At 46.6% G+C, this 15,845-nt stretch overlaps 1 protein-coding gene across 6 annotated transcripts in view; it reads left to right on the top strand.

Annotated features, from left to right (window-relative positions):
* LOC126248056 (protein transport protein Sec23A) overlaps positions 1-15,845 on the top strand; it is a 105,932-nt gene that overhangs the window by 8,560 nt on the left and 81,527 nt on the right. For all 6 annotated transcript variants that reach the window (XM_049948715.1, XM_049948706.1, XM_049948698.1 and 3 more), the window contains exon 4: positions 571-657. In XM_049948715.1, the coding sequence (XP_049804672.1) occupies positions 571-657 (87 nt within the window). The remainder of the gene's footprint in view (positions 1-570; positions 658-15,845) is intronic.

Raw genomic sequence — 15,845 nt, 5'->3', positions numbered from 1 at the left:
CAAGTGCATTCTAAAAGCCAGCAAAGCTCTGTACCTTCTGTTTGCGTACCTGTTGATGACAGAGCGAGTCAGCTCCTTTATTCCTAAATGATTCGTACTTCAGCAGACTGTTGTGTTAAATTACACCTGCTGGAGACCAAAGTATAAAAATATTTAATCTGACTACTGAGAATTCATTATAAAAAATTATTGCATTGCATGTATTGTTATGACAAATCATCATACATTATAGATAGAACTTGTTTTACTGTTCGACTTGGCACATGTGTCTTCTAATTCCACCTGTACAGTGGAAACAGTTGGAGAACTATGTTAAAAGGAATGAAGTTTTCGTATATATGTAAGTGCATAAATATGTTATTGACATGTTTGAAATCCCAGGAGTTAAATTCCAATAAGCAAGATGTAGTTTAAGATTACAGAAACTTTAAATAAATTGAAAGAAGAAATATATCAACTCTGATTTTTATAAAATTGTTAATTTATAGTGTTTTATCATTATGCTCAAATTCAGAGCCACTTAATGTTAGCAGTTTTAATTCCGTTAACAGTTATGACAATTTGTTTCAGTTTCCACCACAATATTCTGGAATATCAGAGCAACAGCAGCCTGCTGAACTTATTCCAATGTTTTCAACTATAGAATACACTATCACGGTAAGTATTTGTTTATCTAAAAACAAAGATGATGTGACTTACCAAACGAAAGCGCTGGCAGGTTGATAGACACACAAACAAACACAAACATACATACAAAATTCTAGCTTTCGCAACCAATGGTTGCTTCGTCAGGAAAGAGGGAAGGAGAGGGAAAGACGAAAGGATGTGGGTTTTAAGGGAGAGGGTAAGGAGTCATTCCAATCCCGGGAGCGGAAAGACTTACCTTACGGGGAAAAAAGGACGGGCATACACTCGTGCACGCGCGCGCCCACACACACACACACACACACACACACACACACACACAATCCATCCACACATATACAGACACAAGCAGACATATTCAAAGACAAAGAGTTTCTGAAAGACAAAGAGTTTCTGCAACTCTTTGTCTTTGAATATGTCTGCTTGTGTCTGGATATGTGTGTGTGTGCGAGTGTATACCCGTCCTTTTTTCCCCCTAAGGTAAGTATTTCCGCTCCCGGGATTGGAATGACTCCTTACCCTCTCCCTTAAAACCCACATCCTTTCGTCTTTCCCTCTCCTTCCATCTTTCCTGATGAAGCAACCGTTGGTTGCGAAAGCTAGAATTTTGTGTGTATGTTTGTGTTTGTTTGTCTATCGACCTGCCAGCACTTTCGTTTGGTAAGTCACATCATCTTTGTTTTTAGATATATTTTTCCCACATGGAATGTTTCCCTCTATTATATTCATAAGTATTTATTTAAAATGTTTCGTTGTGATCTTGAGGTTATTGTATAACAGCCAAGTGTGTCTTGTAGACGAAGGTGTAAGTAGATGAATTACGGACAGTAACTTCATTTAATGAAGGTTTATTCATCACTTGCACATACAAGAGTGTGGAGCGAACTGCCTCTGGCCAGAGCTCGTATAGTATATATACAGCTACAGAAAATTCCAGTACAATGATTCTTGACATTTGTGGATACTTCTAGAATGTACTTGAACCGAATATAGAAATTAAAATTGTAAAGTGCAGATGAGTTTTAACTCACGACCACCCATGCAACAGTTTAGTATCAGAACCTCTACACCACGGTGCTACTCAGCTTCTTCTGTGACATTGCTCCCTCCTTAAGAGAACAACGTCTCAGTGTTACGTCCTCCTATTCTGGTAACGAGTCATTGGTCCTGCATACTCTGACTCCTGGTGACTGATTCTCGCCCTGGCGGTGATATTCTTAGATGCTTTCCGTTTGTTGCCTGTCGCTGGAGCTTCAAATTTATCCTGGGTTGCAGAATGCTTATAGGGCTTCATTTGAGGGACATGGACCATATCTCTGATCTTTTGTCGTCTTGTGTCAGGGTTGAAATCTTCAATTTCATAAGTAACATCAGACAACTGTCTCACAACCTTACAAGGTCCAAAGTAGCGCTTGAGGAGCTTCTCAGAGAGACCAACCTTCCAAACAGGAGTGAAGATCCAGACGAAGTCACCAGGCTGGTAGACAACAGGGCGGTGGCTTGCGTCATACCTTCAGCGATCATTTTCTTGAGCCTGCAGCGTGCGGAGTTGAGCTAACTGCTGAGCTTCCTGAGCTCTGGTTAACACCTGGCCGATGTAGTCATCGTCCATGTCATCAGGATGTAACGGAAACACAGTGTCCATTGTCTTAGTCGCCTCATGCCCATGCACCAGGAAAAATGACGTAAATTCTGTGGTGTCTTGTTTGGCAGTGTTGTATGCAAACATCACGAAAGGTAGCACCGAATCCCAGTTGCTTGGCTCAACATTGACGAACATTGATAGCATGTCGGCCAAGGTCTTATTAAGGCATTCAGTAAGCCTGTTAGTTTGTGGATGGTAGGCAGTCGTCATGTGATGAGTAATGTTGCACCGACGGTTTATCCCTCTCACAAGATTCAATTGAAAAACTTTTTCTCGATCCGTAATTAACAACCTTGGGGCACAGTGTTTCAGTACAATGTCTTTCACGATAAATTTGGCTACCTCGGACGCTTCGGCTGTTTTCACAGCTTTTGTAATGGCACAGCATGTCAGATAATCAGTGCAAACAATAATCCATCTATTACCACTAGCAGACGTTGGAAATTCCTAGGAGGTCAATCCCAATACACTGGAAAGGCGTTTCGGCTGGTGGAATTGGTATGAGTCGGCCAGGTGGTTTCTGAGGAACTGCCTTTCTCCTCTGGCACTCTCGACAGTGCGACACATAGTGACGGACACTCCTAAATAAAACTGGCCAGAAAAATCTCTTGCAGATCTTAAGAAATCATAAATGTCCGGCTTCAGGTGTGTCATGGAATTTCTGTAGAACACCTAAGCGCATGTGTTTAGGAATCGCTGGTAGCCACCTGTTTCCAAACGGATGAAAGTTTTTCTTGCAAAGTAATCCATTAACTAGCTCAAATTGTCTTTTCACATCCTCTGACCAATTTAACGCAAGCATAATTTGAGATATCTTGGCATCCTTCTTCTGCTCAGCAGAGAGATGCTGGAGTGCAGTGAGACAGTCACTATCTTCATCAAACTCTTGATGCTCTTGCACAGGGTTTCTTGTGAGACAGTCGGCATCTTGGTGTTTTCTTCCACTTTTGTACACCGTGGTAATGTCATACTATTGAAGATGTAGTGCCCACGTGGTGAGTCATCCTGTTGGATCCTTAAGACCTGTCAACCAACAAAGTGAATGATGGTCTGTAACAACTGTGAATGGCTTTCCATAGAGATACTGTCAAAATTTGCACATGGCCCAGATCACAGCAAGACTTTCTCTTTCTGTAGTTGAGTAGTTTCTCTGAGCTTTTGTAAGTGTCCTAGAAGCATAGGCTATAACCTTCTCTTTTTCCATCTGAAATTTGCACCAGAACAGCGCCGATACCTTACTCACTGTCATCTGTGTGTACTGTATTTACTCGAATCTAAGCTGCACCTGAAAAATGAGACTCGAAATCAAGGAAAAAATTTTTCCCGAATCTAAGCCGCACCTGAAATTTGAGACTCGAAATTCAAGGGGAGAGAAGAGTTTTAGGCTACACCTCCAAATCGAAACAAAGTTGGTACATTGTAATATGAGACACAATTTAGGTCGAATGAATGACGATACAGCTACAGTAGTTTGGTTCGAGTAGTAGGCTTAGCAGTTAAGCTTTACCAGCTAGCCATTGCTATGTGTCAGGCGCTCCATCCGTATTTATACAAGTACCCTTCCTTTTTCAAGTGCTTCGTCTGGTTTGAATCGATTGCTTATTTTTCTTTGATCTGATAAGTGGCGTTCTCTTTGTTATAGGTGTTTACGTCACTCTAAGCTGAAAATGCATTACTGTACTGTGTCATGAATTGTTTGTCGCATTCTGATAATTAGTGTTTACGACCTGTTGCCGCTCACGGCATGGCTTGCTTGCTTTTGTGCATGCTACCGCCGCTTACAATTAAAAAAAAAAAAGGCAAGAGACTGCTATTTGTTGTTACCAACACTGCTGCTTTCTTTGAGAATGATGAATAATGACCAAATAATAGACTGCGTATGATGGAAGATGTTCTGAACGAGAGTTTAGCGAAAATTATTCTCCGTTTGAAAATCTTTGCAGACGCCTCTTTAGTACATAACATTCTGCACAGAAATTAGTCATCCTAGATTTTAAAATCTATTCAATTGCCGTGCTTCATTTCTGATTGTATCACTATTAGGCATAAGAACAATACGAATATAAACATGAGATGTTGTCTCACTCTAGTTTCGTAGTTTATTAGGCAGACAGGATTTAAATGAGATAGCAGCAAACACGAAACAATACATGGCAAAATGTTTATATTCGTATTATTCTTATGGTGAAGAGAATACTGCATGTGATTCACAGTTCATAAAAGTTCCTATTAGCAACCATCTCTTCTCACAGGTAGAAAAAATTCTGAACGTAGAGTTGGCTGTATTGACAAACATCCCAAACAGTCTTGCCAGTCGGATTTTCGTAGTACATTGAAATGCTGCTACATTCGAAGATGAACAATAAGGAATTTGTATTTACTTCGTTGAATAATGTATGAAAATGCAGTGGTCGAAACTCGGGGCAGAGAAAAAAAATCTCGTCTTCAACCTTTTTTTTTGTAAATTTATTTACTGACGCAGAGGTTTTGGCGCCAGTATTTATCTTTGTGCCTGTGAAGCGCTACATATATTCGACGGCAGAAGTTAGTTGTGGCGGCACCTACCAACATTTTTCAGAACATCCGCATACTTTGCTCTCGATTCTAAGCCGCAGGCGGTTTTTTGGATTACAAAAACCGGAAAAAAAGTGCGGCTTGGATTCGAGTAAATACGGTAGTTCTGTAGGTGTTCTCTCATCATACAGACCAAGTACAGGGTCAGTCGTCAGAGCCCTTCGCAGCATATCGAAAGAATCTTGTTGAGCACCACCCCAGATGAATTTAGCATCGGCTTTTAACAATGCTTGGAGTGGCCTGGTTTTGATACAAAAGTTTTTGATGAAAAGACAGTAATAAGAACGTAATCCGAGGAAGCTTCACACATCTCTAATACTTTTAGGAATAGGAAATTCCATTATAGATCTCACCTTTTCTGGATCTGGCCCCACACCTTCATTTGCCATAAGGTGTCCAAGTATTTTGATTTCTTTTGCTCCAAAGAGACACTTTCTTGGATTAAGTTTCAGTCTGCAATGCTGGAGACACTTAAGAACAGCCCTCAGTCTTTTTATATGTTCATCAAGAGTCTCTGACAACACTATAATGTCATCTAAATAACAAAGACACATCGTCAACATCAGATGCCTTAGAAGATTATCCATCATCCGTTCAAAAGTTACCTTAAGCTTATACAGGCCCTAAGGGGTGATGAATGCAGTTTTCTCATGAACAGCCTCATCTACTTCGATTTGCCAGTATCCCGAGTACATGTCCATGCTTGAGAAAAACTTGGCCCACTTCAGATAATCTAGTGTATCGTCAATTCGTGGAAGAGGGTAAACGCCCTTTTTAGTTATCTTATTAAGCTTCCAGTAATCAACACAAAAGTGCCAACTGCCATCCTTCTTCCTGGCGAGGACCACTGGTGATGACCATGGGCTCTGCGAAGGCTGAATGATGTCATTCATCAGCATTTTCTCTACCTCGTCGTGAATTATTCGATGTTCCATTGCTGACACATGGTATGCTCTCTGGCTTATTGGTTGATGGTCTCCAGTGCGAATCTGGTGCTTCACAGTTGATTTGTCTAATTTACTCTTCATCTGTGGATTGAAGCATTCAGAGAACTCTTGAAGAATGGCAAGTAGCTTCTTCTGTTGTTCCTTAGTGAGATCTGGTGATAGTTGAACTAGAAGATCTTGTCTCGTAGTGGTAGTGCTAATTTCGCCCACAGACTCAGCATGGGAGGTTTCTGTGATGCTCGGCTGTTCTTCAATTAATGGCTCAGCGTTTGCAACGCACATGTGTCTTGGGAGGATCTGTGGTTCTTGGCGACAGTTAACTATCCACAATTCACCGAATCTGTTCTTAAATAAGATGACAGAGGCTGGGATGACCAAGTTATTCTTCAGTGGTATGCTTCTCTTACATTCCACTACAAGATCCATTGACAGTTATCTTTCTAGCGCTGATTGCAGGAATTATCACTTCAACCAGCACACATAGTTTCCACACACTTGGATGCGCCTCTTCCTGTCCACAGTATCTCATCTTGTCTAGCATAATAATCTTCGAGCAACCACAATCCGTAATTGCCTGAGAAGCTGTCAAAAAGTCCCATCCGAGAATGACGTCATTACTACACTCTTGTAAGATGATGAATTCTAAGGGCTGTGTGTGGCCACTTATATCCACACAATTGGTACATCTTCCTGTAGGTTTTACATATATCCCATTAGCCACCTTCAGTAGAGATGTTTTGTTGTTGATGAATACGGTTTTCTGCAACTGGCGATGGCACTTCTCCAAAATGACTAAATATGATGCTCCATAGTCAACAAGGGCTTGGGCGGGTTGGCCATCCATGAGGATATCAATGTAGTTTCCTATCATTTTTGTAGTGATTGACGGCAGAGGATTTTTCTCTTCGACAGCCTCACCTCCAAGGGAAGTCGCACTCTTTAGTTTTCCAGGTTGCGGCAGCTAGGTGATTGGCTGGAGCTTCTAAACGGCAATGGAGACCTTGATCGGCGTGTTGGGGAGCGTCCTCTCCAGTGGCTATCTTGCAGTGATGGTGACCTATTTCATTCTGCACCCACATCATTTTGTTCATCTTCGTTGTCCCAGAGTTGGCGTTGGCTAAGATCGGTCTGCCGTCTTTTGGCACGGGCATCATCAAATATCTGCTGCCTTTCTTGACAGTGGCACACCACATGTCCTGGTTATCTGCAGTGGAAATGTACTGGTTGGTTATCCTGGGTCCTCCAGACGTCAGTCTTCCTTGATGCCCAAACAGGTTCGTCATGCGGCATTGTAGTAACATAACTTCACCTCGGTCTCGACTTTATTGCTGTTTTAAAGGGAAATGAAGGATGAGAGACTGGGTTCAATGTCTGTTCCACTTCCTCTCTTATGACCTCTTGAAGCTTTTTTTTGCTTGCTGTGCAATCAAAGTGCCTTCTGAACTTCCTCTCTCACTATCTGATGAAGAACACTTGTGAAATCAGTTGCTTCCTCCATCACAGACCTGGATACGACTTTTGGAAGCCGTTCAAACTTCTTGCGTGTAATTCTTTTTTGATGCATTGTCTCAATATACTGGCACCATTTTATGAAGTCATCTGCTGTCGAAACCTCCTTCAGGAGTAGGGCTTGATACGTGTCCTCAGCAACACCCTTCTTGAGATGTGCAACCTTATCTTCCTCCTCCATTCTAGGATCCATTATTTTACACAGCTCCAAGATGTCTTGAATGTAGGATGCTGTAGTTTCTCCTGGACACTGTGTCCTCCACTTTAATTTATCTTCAGCCTTGCACTTCTGTCATTGTGTGTCGCCAAATACTTGCGCAGTTCTGTATGGAATACTTCCCAGCTTGTGAACTTCTTCTCATTGTTCTCATACCATTGCTTGCAGTGCTCTCCAAGTAGAAAAATACGTTAGCCAAACAGGAGGTGTCATCCCATTTGTTAAATTTGGTTATATGCTCATATACCTTCAGCCACTTGTTTGGCTCTTGGCCATCATCACCAGAGAACCCGGAAGGATGTCTCATGTGGTGGCACACAGTTGCTGTCATCCTAATGTCGTCCTCTTCTTCTGTCTCCGATAGATTGCGATCTGATGAATATGGCTCGAACTCAGGTTTCTCACCACGTAAACGGCGGTTCTGTCGTGGCCTGATGGGAGCCACTGTGTCGTCGATAATGTGCGCTATCACAATTTCCAATACCCAGCGTCTACGTCAGAATAATGTCTTGTAAAAAAAAGAAGGTGTAAGTAGATGAATGACGAACACTAACTTCACTTAACGAAGTTTATTCATCAGAACATTTCAGTGCAATGATTCTTGACATTTGTGGATAGGCTACTTCTAGAATGTACTCGAACCGAATATAGAAATTAAAATTGTACAGTCCAGGTGAGTTTTGAACTCGTGACCCTCCATGCAACAGTTTAGTATCAGAACCTCTACACCATGGTGCTAACCAGCTTCTTCTATGACAATAGGCATAAAACTTGTCGTGATAGAAAACGATAACTTATAAAAAAAAGTTTGTAAAAATATACTTGTTTCTGGTCTAAAGGCAAATACACAAGAAAGTCTTTAGGTTTGTATTCAAAATTTTTAATTTTTATTTAGTTCAGAAAGTGTGTAAAATTCTTATGATAATTGTTTGCATTAAAATAAATTTTGCACTGCATGATATGTGCAAACTTGTATTCACATTGTCTTGCATGTATAGCAGACAAAGGTGACACTACAGTGCAGTGCAAGTTGTGTGGTTTTACATGTAATTTTGCAACACTTTCAAAGTGCTTCTGCATCAGCCACTAGAGGTGCTGTATTCTATGATGCTTTTGCACTTACTCTTAGCATAGTTTTTTATTCTGTTGCTTTTTGACTGTTGCATACTCTGGTTGTCAGGTCAGTTCTACTTCCATGTAAAACACCTTGATCTAACATTTGTCATTAACCACCTCTCTATGCATCTGTGTTACTGATTCTGATGCAAAGAGTCTCTTTCACTATATCAGCGGCTAATAGTATGCAGTAATTTGTTCAGGTAGCCACAGACACACAGCCGCTCCAACACTGGTGATGCCCCCCTGCGGGTCCGGGGTAAGAATAGGCCCGAGGTATTTCTGCCTGTCGTAAGAGGCGACTAAAAGGAGTTTCAACCGTTTCGGCCTTCCATGTGATGGTCCCCCTTGGGGTTTGACCTCCATTTTTCAAAATTCTACAGAAGTACGAGCCTTTTGGGGAAAGACGCCTTACGTGATGTATCACTTGTCCTCAGTGCACTAAGAGCTTTGCACTCAGCATTGTAACGGCGTTGTAACCACACCCACTATTCCTCAAATTAGGCCTAAACGCCCGATGGGTTGCACAAGTTACGCCCATAGTGCGTCCCCAACTGCACCTGCGATCATGATGGACTTTCCATGGCACCCGAAATCCAGCACGGTAGCCAGCCCGTTGTGGTGGGGTCGTCATGTACCCTCTAGGCTGTAGCCCCCTGACAACACAGGGATCGTACTGCCGATACCTGAGCTGCACCCTCCCCACGTCGGCCAAGGAGTAGATGCCCGTCTCCTTGGGGCATCAGGACTCCCGGCAACGGTCATCCTGCCAGGTGGTGGCACCCGTGGGGAGAGCCCCTGGTCGGAGTGGGTGGTATCGGGGCGGACGTTTCGCAGATGAAACGTCAACATGTATCAGGTCGATCTGCGGCAGAGTCTTTTAAAAAGAAAGGTACTGTCTCTGGTTCTGGTTCTCCTGCCCTTTCCCCCTTGGCCACTCCCTGGGAGGAAGGACAGGCCCGCCGGCTTGGGGCGAAGTTCTTCCCCCGCTATTTAGTCTGTTCTCGGACCGATGGGGGGACGTTCGCCACCTCCAAGCCCATGTTCTTTGTCCAGCACATCGAGGACATCTTCGGGGAAATCGAGGCTCTCAGTAAAATGCGTTCGGGGTCTGTTCTTATAAAGACCACCTCCGCCACACAGTCGGTGGCGCTCCAGGCGTGCGACCGACTAGGGGACATCCCAGTGTCCATTGTCCCGCATCTGGCACTGAATAGGACACATGGGGTTATTTTTCATCGGGACCTCCTGCTGCAATCTGATGAGGAGCTCAGGGCCAACCTGGAGCGCCGAGGCGTGCATTTCGTCCGGCGAGTCCAGCGCGGCCCCAAAGACCGTCGCATCGACACCGGGGCCTTTATCCTCGCCTTCGAGGGGGACGTTCTCCCGGAGAAGGTAAAGGTGATGTGCTACCGGTGCGACGTGCGACCTTACGTCCCGCCTCCTATGCGCTGCTTTCGGTGTTTGCGCTTTGGGCACATGTCGTCACAGTGTGAGGCTGAGCCCCTTTGTGGCGATTGTGGATGTCCTCTTCGTGAGGAACATACATGCACCCCACCACCTCGGTGCGTCAATTGTCCTGGCATCCACTCGCCTAGATCTTTAGACTGCCCCGCGTATCAGATGGAGAAGAAGATTCAAGAATTAAAAACTTTGGATCGTCTCTCTTATTCTGAGGCCAGGAAGAAGTATGACCGCCTCCATCCCGTGACGTTGACAACTTCGTTTGCCTCAGTCGTGTCCACTCCTTCCACAGTATCCTCACCCCTATCCTGTCCCCCCTCCACCTCCTCACCCCATCCGGGGTCTCTGCCTCTGCCTCCCAAATCCCTCCCTTCCAAATCCTCCTACCTCGCGGCCCCTGTTCCCTCTGCCCCAGGGGCCACCCTTCCTCCTCTTCCCCCTCCGCCGTCTGAGAAGCGATCCTCTTCTCAGGCGTCCATCGGGGAAACGTTCCGGACCTCGGTTTCCGAGGTCCAGCGTTCCAAAACGGACCCCGCACGTGAGGACCTTCTTCGGGTCCAGCCCACCATCCCCGTGCCTCTTCGGACTTCCAAGAAGGCCTCCAAGAAGAAGTCTTTATCCCCCTCTCCACCCCGGCGCGTTTCGACTGACGCTCCATCCGCGAGTCGCTGCTCCCGGCCGTCCTCAGTTTCGCCGGGATGCTCTGCTGCCAGGCGCTCAGCTGGCCTCTCGTCGGTGAATGATGCTGCCCCTCCTACGCAACCCGGGAAAGTGGCCGCAGCTGGCGACGACTCGATGGAACAGGATCCGCCTCCCGCCGGTTGTAGCGTTGTTCCCTCGAAACCTGGCCCTCCGCGGCCGTCGAGGTGACCAGCTCTTCACCCGTTTCGTTCCCCCTTTTTTCTGACTAGCGATGGCTTTGTTACATTGGAACATAAGAGGTATTCAATCTAATCGGGAGGAATTACAATTGCTCCTTCGCCTGCACTGTCCGCTCGTCCTTGGTCTCCAGGAAACCAAGTTGCACCCAACTGACCGTATTGCTTTTACCCACTACACCTCGGAGCGGTCTGACCTCACCCCTGTGGACGGTATTCCAGCTCATGGTGGGGTCATGTTGCTCGTTCGGGACGATGTTAATTACCATCCCATCCCATTGACCACCCCACTCCAAGCAGTAGCTGTCCGTATTACTCTTTCTGCCTTTACTTTTTCTGTTTGTACCGTCTACACTCCATCGTCATCCGCAGTTAGTCGGGCTGACATGATGCACCTGATTGTTCAGCTTCCTCCGCCGTTTTTGTTGTTTGGCGACTTCAATGCTCATCAACCCCTTTAGGGCTCTCCTGTATCCTGTCAGAGAGGCTCCCTCTTGGCGGATGTCTTCAACCATCTCAATCTTGTCTGCCTCAATACTGGTGCCCCGACTTTCCTCTCGGACTCTACTCATACCTACTCCCACTTGGACCTCTCGATCTGTTCTACCACTCTTGCCCGTTGGTTTGAGTGGTATGTCCTTTCTGACACGTATTCGAGCGACCACTTCCCCTGTGTCGTTCGTCTCCTGCACCACACCCCATCCCCACGTCCTTCGAGCTGGAACATACCGAAAGCTGACTGGGACTTTACTCCTCCCTGGCGACCTTTCCGGACCACGATTTTCTCAGTTGTGACAGTCAGATCGAATACCTCACGGCTGTTATCATCAATGCTGCCGAACGTTCCATTCCTCTTACTACCTCTTCTTCACATCGCATTTCCGTCCCCTGGTGGAATGAGGCTTGTAGAGACGCTATCCGTGCTCGACGACGTGCTTTACGCACCTTTCGCCGCCATCCTACGTTGGCGAATTGTATTGGATACAAACGACTCCGAGCGCAATGCCGTAGAGTCATCAAAGACAGCAAAAAAGCTTGTTGGGCCTCTTTCACCAGCTCCTTTAACAGTTTTACTCCCTCTTCTGTCGTCTGGGGTGGCCTGCGCCGGCTGTCGGGCATTAAGGCCCACACCTCGGTACCTGGCCTGACTACAGGTAATGAGGTCCTTGTTGATCCTGTGGCTGTCTCCAATGCCTTCGGCCGCTTTTTCGCGGAGGTTTCAAGCTCCGCCCATTACCACCCTGCCTTCCTTCCCAGGAAAGCGGCAGAAGAGGCTCGGCGACCTTCCTTCCACTCGCTGAATCTGGAAAATTAAAATGCCCCCTTTACTATGCGGGAACTCGAACGTGCACTTGCACTGTCCCGGTCCTCTGCTCCGGGGCCCGATGCCATTCATGTTCAGATGCTGGCACACCTTTCTCCAGCGGGCAAAAGCTTCCTTCTTCGTACCTACAATCGAGTCTGGACCGAAGGTCAGGTTCCCATGTGTTGGCGTGACGCCGTCGTTGTTCCTATACCCAAACCCGGGAAGGATAGACACCTTCCTTCTAGTTACCGCCCCATTTCTCTTACAAGCTGTGTCTGTAAGGTGATGGAGCGCATGGTTAACGCTCGGTTAGTTTGGATTCTTGAATCTCAACGGCTACTTACCAATGTTCAATGCGGCTTTCGTCGCCGCCGCTCCGCTGTTGACCACCTTGTGACCTTGTTGACATTCATCATGACCAACTTTTTGCGAAAGCGCCAAACGGTAGCCGTGTTCTTCGATTTGCAGAAGGCTTATGATACCTGTTGGAAAGGAGGTATCCTCCGCACTATGCACAGGTGGGGTCTACGCGGTCGCCTGCCCCTTTTTATTGATTCCTTTTTAACAGATCGAAAGTTTCGGGTACGTGTGGGTTCCGTATTGTCCGACGTCTTCCTCCAGGATAACGGAGTGCCTCAGGGCTCCGTCTTGAGCGTAGCCCTTTTTGCCATAGCGATCAATCCCATTATGGATTGCATTCCACCTAATGTCTCAGGCTCTGTTTTTGTCGATGACTTCGCGATCTACTGCAGTGCCCAGAGAACATGCCTCCTGGAGCGCTGCCTTCAGCGTTGTCTAGACAGCCTATACTCATGGAGTGTGGCAAATGGCTTCCGGTTCTCTGAAGAGAAGACAGTTTGTATCAACTTTTGGCGATATAAAGCGTTCCTTCCGCCATCCTTACATCTCAGTCCCGTTGTTCTCCCATTCGTGGAAACAACTAAGTTTCTAGGGCTCACACTGGACAGGAAACTTTGTTAGTCTCCGCACGTCTCTTATTTGGCTGCCCGTTGTACACGTTCCCTTAATGTCCTCAGAGTTCTTAGTGGTTCATCTTGGGGAGTGGATCGCACTGTCCTGCTTCGCTTGTATCGGTCCATAGTCCGATCAAAGCTGGATTATGGGAGCCTCGTGTACTCGTCTGCTCGGCCATCCCTCTTACGCCGTCTCAACTCCATCCACCATTGGGGGTTACGTCTTGCGACTGGAGCATTCTACACTAGTCCCGTCGAGAGTCTTTATGCTGAAGCTGCCGAATTACCATTGACCTACCGGCGCGACGTACTGCTTTGTCGGTATGCCTGCCGGCTGTTGTCAATGCCCGACCACCCCTCTTATCAGTCCTTCTTCGCCGATTCTCTCGACCGTCAGTATGGGTTGTATGTGTCTGCCCTGCTGCCCCCTGGAGTCTGCTTTCGTCGCCTGCTTCGACAATTGGATTTTGCCCTCCCTACCACCTTCAGAGAGGGTGAGAGCCCGACACCACCTTGGCTCCAGGCTCCGGTTCATATTTATCTCGACCTCAGCTCGCTCCCGAAGGAGGGTACTCCGGCTGCAGTGTATTGCTCACGGTTTGTCGAACTTCGTGCGCGACTTGACAGTCACACCTTTAATTACACTGATGGCTCCAAAACTGACGATAGTGTCGGCTGTGCCTTTGTCGTCGGGTAGCGTTCTCGCTTCCCGAGCACGGGGTTCCGGGTTCGATTCCCGGCGGGGTCAGGGATTTTCACCTGCCTCGAGATGACTGGGTGTTTGTGTTGTCCTCATCATTTCGTCATCATCCAAGAAAGTGGCGAAATTGGACTGAGCAAAGGTTGGGAAATTGTACGGGCGCTGATAACCACGCAGTTGAGCGCCCCACAAACCAAACATCATCATCATCATTTGTCGTCGGGGCTTGTCACCTTTAAATACCGGCTCCTCGACCAGTGTTCCAGCTTTACGGCCGAGCTTTTTGCTCTCCATCAGGCCGTTCAGTATGCCCGCCGCCACCGCCATTCATCGTATGTACTCTGCTCTGATTCACTCAGTGCTCTTCAGAGCCTTGGAGCTCCATATCCGCTCCATCCCTTGGTGCAACAGATCCAGCAGTCCCTCCATTCTGATGATGGCTCTCCTGCCAGCTTTCTGTGGGTTGCTGGCCATGTAGGAGTGCCTGGGAATGAGGCTGCTGATGCTGCAGCCAAGGCTGCAGTCCTCCTGCCTCGGCCAGCCTCCCATTGTGTCCCGTCATCTGACATAAGTGGGGTTGTTTGTCAGAGGCTTGTGTCATTGTGGTGGGATACTTGGTCATCACTTCAAGGAAATAAGCTCCGGGCAGTAAAACCGTTCCCAACTGCTTGGACAACCTCCTCCCAACCATCTCGGCGAGAAGAGGTCCTTCTGACCAGGTTGCGGATTGGGCATTGCCGGTTTAGCCACCGCTACCTGCTCTCCGGTGACCCGGCCCCGCAGTGCCCTTGTGGTCATGCCTTGACAGTGCGCCATGTTTTATTGTCGTGTCCCCGTTTTAGTCAATCTCGTGGTGTCCTGTCTCTGCCATCTACATTACAGGATATTTTAGCTGATGATGCTCGAGCAGCTGCTCGTGTTCTTCGTTTTATTACTTTGACTGGCTTGTCCAAAGACATCTAACTCTTTCACTTATTTTATCTGCATCTTTGTAAGAACTTTCTGGTGTCCCCCCCCCCCCCCCCCTTGAGTTTTACTAGATTCTATGTGCTCTAACAATTGTGACTGGGCGCTAATGACCTCAGTAGTTGAGCGCCCTTAAACCCCAAACAAACACTGGTGATGCCGGTGTGATAGAATCAGCCTCGTTGTATCACAGGAAGGATACACATTTGACATGATGGATGCATTGACGGAGCCCTTGCCTTCAGTCTCTTGACTCACCGTGTGTTTGCCACCATTTTTTGTGCATAACCCAGCTTTATGATTTGTGCAGATGGAAGCGAGTTTTTTCAACACTGGAATAACAGCAGATGCAACAAAATTTGCAATCGTTGTGAGTCAGCTGGGTAAGAGATACGCAGCGGGGATAGAAGATGTGATCACCTCTCTGCATATCAGAAGTTAAAAATGGAACTGATACGATGGGTTTCCACTTCACAGGAAGAACGCATTGAACAGGTCCGAAACCGAGAAGACATTGGTGACAGAAGACCCCTCAATATTTGTGACACTTGCAGTGTAAGGTAGATATGGGAACTGCGCCTGATATATTTTTGTGCACACTGTGGAGCAATCAGTTGCCACTACAGGTCAAAGCTATTATTTTATCATGAGCCAGTAGTGGAACTAAATGATAAAATATTTGATGCTATAACACTTGCACCAGTGAGCACACTAGTGGCAGTGTGCAACAGCATGTCGTTGCAAACAGTAACATGGGCTGGCTACGACTTGCTGCCCACCAAAGTGGATTTACTGACCAAGAAGATGTGAGAATTATTGAGTTGGCATGACTGCAGCAGAGACAGGGGTCATTGTTGTGAACAGTTCAGGAGGCACTCGTCCACCACTTCCTTAACATCAGGTA

This window comes from Schistocerca nitens, chromosome 1, assembly GCF_023898315.1.
Source record: "Schistocerca nitens isolate TAMUIC-IGC-003100 chromosome 1, iqSchNite1.1, whole genome shotgun sequence".
In the NCBI taxonomy this organism is placed as follows: domain Eukaryota; kingdom Metazoa; phylum Arthropoda; class Insecta; order Orthoptera; family Acrididae; genus Schistocerca; species Schistocerca nitens.
The sequence above is the reverse complement of the archived record's forward strand: the minus strand, read 5'-3'. Positions and strand labels throughout refer to the sequence as shown.